Source organism: Henckelia pumila, chromosome 3 (genome assembly GCF_033568475.1).
Source record: "Henckelia pumila isolate YLH828 chromosome 3, ASM3356847v2, whole genome shotgun sequence".
Taxonomy (NCBI): Eukaryota; Viridiplantae; Streptophyta; class Magnoliopsida; order Lamiales; family Gesneriaceae; genus Henckelia; species Henckelia pumila.
The window spans coordinates 38,844,721-38,850,616 of NC_133122.1; the positions used below are offsets into that span (position 1 = coordinate 38,844,721).

At 36.9% G+C, this 5,896-nt stretch overlaps 1 protein-coding gene across 1 annotated transcript; it reads right to left on the reverse strand.

The window, feature by feature from the left end:
• Positions 1 to 4,516: 4,516 nt before the first annotated feature.
• On the reverse strand, positions 4,517 to 5,248 carry LOC140888512 (uncharacterized mitochondrial protein AtMg00310-like). Its single transcript, XM_073296202.1, has one exon. It carries the CDS (start codon positions 5,246 to 5,248, stop codon positions 4,517 to 4,519), a length of 732 nt encoding a protein of 243 aa, XP_073152303.1.
• Positions 5,249 to 5,896: the final 648 nt, after the last annotated feature.

Below are 5,896 nucleotides of genomic sequence, written 5' to 3' on the forward strand. Positions count from 1 at the left end.
TAAGTTATCTTTTGATTTTACATAATCAACTGCGATAACTCCATTTGAGATCAACTGCCTAATGGTATTATGTCTTCGACGTATGTGTCTTGACTTACCATTATACATACTACTTTGTGCCCTACCTATAGCCGACTGACTATCGCAATGTATCATTATTGTTGGCACTAGTTTCGTCCAACACGGAATATTTTCTAGGAAATTACAAAGCCATTCCGCTTCTTCTCCCGCTTTGTCTAAAGCTATGAATTCCGATTCCATAGTTGAACGAGCTATACACGTTTGATTAGAAGATTTCCATGTCACCGCTCCTCCACCTATGGTGAACACATATCCACTTGTGGACTTAGAGTCTTTTGTGTCGGATATTCAATTTGCATCACAATATCCTTCAAGTACAGAAGGATATGTCGCATAATGTAATCCATAGTCCATTGAATATCTTAAGTATTTAAATACTCTTTCTAATGTTTTCCAATGGCCATGACTAGGATTACTAGTGAATCTACTCAATTTATTTATCGAGTAAGCAATATCAGGACGAGTACAATTTGTAATATACATTAAACTTCCAATAATCCTTGCATATTCTGTTGAGATATGGGTTCACCATGATTTAAATTTAAATCTACGGGCGATCTTACAGGCGTAACATCATATGCATTGAATTTCCTAAGTACTTTCTCAATATAATGAGATTGTGTTAGGGTAATTCCTTCATACGTTTTTTCAATCTTAATTTCTAAGATAATGCTTTCCCATATCTTTCATATCAAAATATTTTGTCAACATTTTCTTAGTATTCATGATGATATCATGACTACTACCCATTATGAGCATGTCGTCTACATATAGACATACAATTACATATGAGTTAGGTGTGCCCTTTATATAAACACATTTATCACACTCGTTAATCTTGAATCCATTTGACATCATAGTTTTGTCAAACTTTTCATGCCATTGTTTAGGAGCTTGTTTTAGCCCATACAATGATTTAACGAGTTTGCACAGTTTCTTATCTTGACCAGAAGAAATAAAACCTTCAGGTTGTTCCATATATATTTATTATTCCAACTCACCATTTAAAAATGTCGTCTTTAAATCCATTTGATGAATTTCGAGATTATTTAAAGCAGCAATTGCTATAAGAGCTCGAATAGATGTTATTCTCGTAACAGGTGAATATGTATGGAAGAAATACAACCCTTCTTTTTGTCTAAATCCTTTAGCCACTAACCTTGCTTTATATTTTTCAACAGATCCATCAGCTTTGTATTTCCTTTTTAGCATCCATTTGCATCCTAAAGGTTTGCTTCCTGGTGGGAGATCCACTAATTCCCAAGTATGATTTTGCATGATGGAATCTATTTCACTGTTTATGGCATCTTTCCAAAGCGGAGCGTCAGGACTAGATAACGCTTTGCTTAAGGTCCTTGGATCATTTTCTATAGCATAACTAAGAAAATCAGGACCAAAAATTTTAGCTATCTTAGCTTTCTTATTACGCCTTGGTTCTTCACTTTCACGAGTTTCCTCATTAGTGGATTCATGAACTCTTTTGGAAGAGTTCTTTTCTTTTCCTTCTTTACAAGGAAAGGCATTCTCAAAAAATGCAGCATTCCTTGATTCAATATCGTATTTTCATGTATATCAGGAATTACTGACTTGTGCACTAGGAATCTATATGCACTACTGTTGTTTGCATATCCAATGAAGTTGGAATCTACAGTCTTAGGTCCAATCTTCACTTGTTTTGGCTTTGGTATTTCTACTTTCGCCAAACACCCCCACACTTTCAAGTATTTGAATAAGGGCTTATGTACTTTCCACAATTCGTAAGGAGTTTCATTCTTCTTTTTATGTCGAATTTTGTTAAGAATATGATTTGCCGAAAGTATTTCTTCCCCCCACAAGTTTTGGGGTAGTCCAGAACTTATTAGTATGACATTCATCATCACATTTAGAGTACGATTTTTTCTTTCCGCGACACCATTAGATTGTGGTGAATAAAGAGCAGTTGTTTGATGAATAATGCCAGATTCATTGCAAAATTCTTCAAACGGAGCAACATATTCACCTTCACTATCACTACGAATTTTTTTGATTCGTTTTCCATGTTGATTTTCAACTTCATTTTTATAAGTTTTAAAAACTTCTAGAGCTTCATCTTTACTTCTTAATAGAAACACATAACAGAATTTAGTGCAATCATCTATGAATGTAATAAAGTACTTTTTCCCACCTCTAGTTTGTACAAACTTTAAATCACAAACATCAGTGTGAATTAGTTCTAGAGGTATTGTACTTCTTTTCACTATGTGAAAATGTACTTTAGTTAATTTAGCTTCAACACATACTTCACATTTGTAGTTTGAATCAATCTTAGTCTTTGGAATAAGATTTAATTTTCCGAGTTTTCTCAAAGTGTTGAAGTTAACATGTCCTAATCTAGTATTCCATAAATTAAAACATTCAACCAAATAATTCAAAGCATTAACTTTATTACTTTCAAACTCGCGAAGTACATTCATTACATTCATCTTGAACAGTCCCTTTTCTATATATCTTTTTCCTAGGAACTATCCATTTTTCATTATTACAACTTTGCCGGCTTCAAACACTATTCTAAATCCGGCCTTGACCAGTCTAGAGCCCGATACAAGATTCTTTCTTATGTCCGGAACATGAAGGACATCGATCAGAGTAAGATCCTTTTCCGAAGTCATCTTGATCACCACTTTGCCTAAGCCAATGATGTTAGATGTTGCATTATTACCCATGTAGATTTGTCGTCCACTTATGGGTGTATACTTGGAGAATAACTCCTTGTCAGCACATACATATCGTGTCGCTCCAGTGTCGATAAACCACTCTTTAGGATGATCAACCATGTTAGCCTCGAAGACTGCTGCTGACAGATCTATCTCGGACAAATCAATAGGCACAAATTTGTGTTGGACAACATTTGCCCGGTACTGATTGTCCTTTTTCGGTAAGCGACAATCCTTGGCTTTGTGGTTCGTCTTCCCATAGTTCCAACAGGTTCCTTTCCACTTCTTGTTCTTCCCTTGCTTCACATCTTTTCCAAGTTGTTTCATTTTCTTCGTAGCGTTTGGCTCCACCAGGTTTGCCTTTGCTTCAATTGGCATCTTAACAGTTTTGATCTCCGCTTTGCGATTGTCTTCCTCAATTCGCAGCCTAACGATCAAGTCCTCGAGCCCCATTTCTTTGCGTTTATGCTTCAAATAGTTTTTAAACTCCTTCCATAAAGGCGGTAGCTTTTCGATCAGCGCAGCAACATGGAAGGATTCACTGATCACCATCCCTTCAGCCATTACGTCATGGAGGATGATTTGGAACTCTTGCACTTGGCTAATCATCGTCTTGGTATCAACTATATTGAATTCGAGAAACTTTCCGACTACAAACTTCTTTGTGCCAGCATCCTCGGTTTTGTACTTTTTCTCCAAGGAATCCCACAATTCCTTAGCAGTCTTGGTTGCAAAGTATACGCTATACAACGTATTATCCAACCCATTAAGAATATAGTTCCGGCACAAGAAGTCGTTGTGATACCATGCATCGAAAGCAGACCTTGCTTGTGTGTCAGCATCCGGTGCTGGAACAGCAACAACTTCCTTCAAAAACCTCGCAAGATGAAGTGTTGTGAGGTAAAACAACATCTTCTGCTGCCATGTCTTGAAGTCAGTACCGGAGAACTTCTCAGGTTTCTCGGCATGTGCAGTAGAAGCAGGGGCCGTAGGTGGCGGTGGCGTAATAGGTGGTGGCGGCGTAACAAGGGGCGGCGTGACACTGGCAGATGGATCAATAGTCATAAAAAATTTGTCTTAAACTTGTTATCAACTTGTTATGAAATTTTCAACAGCATGCACGCAACAACAGAGAAGATAGCAAACCGAGAGTTTGACTCTCTATCTTTAAGACAAATTTGTCCGCCTAGGTGCTTATGGGTTAATCAAAATGTCTCCCAAGATAGAACGCTATCTATCAAATTCGATTAGTAGCACTACAAAATCGAAGCACTACGAACACTTCAAAGTGTTTTAGAAACTCAGACTCTAAACTCAGAAGTATGAGTATGCAAGAGGAAAGAAGAGAATCAGAAAATGAGCGAGTTGGAATGAATGCAGATGGGGTCTATTTATAGACGTTGGAAGGCTGCCTCGGATAGTCGCACCGCTTTGCTGCACACATGGCCGAGGAGACGCAATGGTTCGGTCTGAAGAGACGCACCCGTTCAGCCGAAAGGATGCACTGGTTCAGTCGAAGGGGCGCACTGATTCCAGTCGAAGAGACACACTGGTTCGGAATGGACACAACTCTTCAGACATGAAATTTAATCTGTTTATTTTATTTTAGAAAACAAAACAGAATAAATAAATTGTTATTTCATCCAAAAATTAAATATGAAGATATCTATTCCCACATTTTATCAATTTGGGACAATGAGCATCTATATCTCATTCACCACCAATTGTCCAAACAATTTTTTTCAACATTTATCGACAATGTTTCTGTTACTGAGAGGAATAAAAATAATTAGATTCTTGTCCCTTTCATTAAAGATATCATCAATAAGGTCCACATCCCAATTACCACCGTCCGACAAGCGAAGGGAAGAGACGTTAGTCTGCTGCAACTCCAAAGGGCAATCGGAAGAGACAAGAGGTTGATCTTTATCAGGAATCCAAGGTGCTCCCCAGATAAGAGTATTAGAGCCATTCCCAAATCTGATTCTTGAACCTCTCTTGATTAACTCTTGAGTAGCCACGATATTTCGCCAAGCATAGCTTGGATTTGCTCCAAGTTTTGCTTCAAAGAAGGACGATTGGGGGTAATATCGAGCTTTTAAAACTCGAGATGCTAAGGAATTGGGTTCAGTGAAAAGTTTCCAACTCTGCTTAGCTAAAAGTGCCAAATTATAAAGATGTAACTTACGAAATCCTAGCCCCCCATTCGCCTTGTGAAGTGTGAGTTTGTCCCAGCTCTTCCACTTAAGTCCACCCCTGCTGTGGTCCGATTGACCTAACCAAAATGAATTCATCATACGTTCCAAATTGTCACATAGCAAAAGAGGTAATAAGAACACACTCATCACATAAGTCGGTAACACTTGGATAACTGCTTTAAGAAGGACTTCTTTACCTGCTCGTGACAAGAGTTTATGTCTCCACCCATTCAACCGATTACACGCCTTTTCTTTGACAAAAGCAAAAACTTCCATTTTTTTACTACCAATAAGAGATGGGAGACCAAGGTAATTACCATGATTAGTCGTGTAACAAACCCCCAAGGATTCACTGATAAGATATTTCATCTCATTTGAAACGTTGGCCCCAAAAGAGATGGATGATTTAGAGAAATTCACTTTTTGTCCGGAAGCCCTTTCATATTGATGGAGGCAAAATTTAATATTATCAGTAAATCAAGATAATTGATTTTTTTAAAAAATAATCTAATTAAAAAATATTTTCATTTGGAACTTTATTTGATTTTTTATTCAATTTTACATAAAAGTAATGAATAAAAATAAAATAACATGTTTTTAAAAAAATCAAAAGATAATAAGAACCAAATTTAATAGTACATGTAAATTTATTAATATTTTATGTATGATTTTATTTAATGAAAGCTTTATACCCTTTCAATATTGGATTTCAAATCTTTTAGGTGATCCATTAGAGAAGAAGATCATTTGAGTTTCGGACCTGCTGATTTAGTGGAGTTTCGAACCCGTTGATTTGGTGGACCACTTGAATCCTACTGATTCAAGTGGTCAATTTATTGTCCCATCAGCTAAATCTCTAACTTCCACGTGTCATGCACTTTTGCCAAATGCACCTATGGTGGAGTCACTTCACTCAAAATCCGC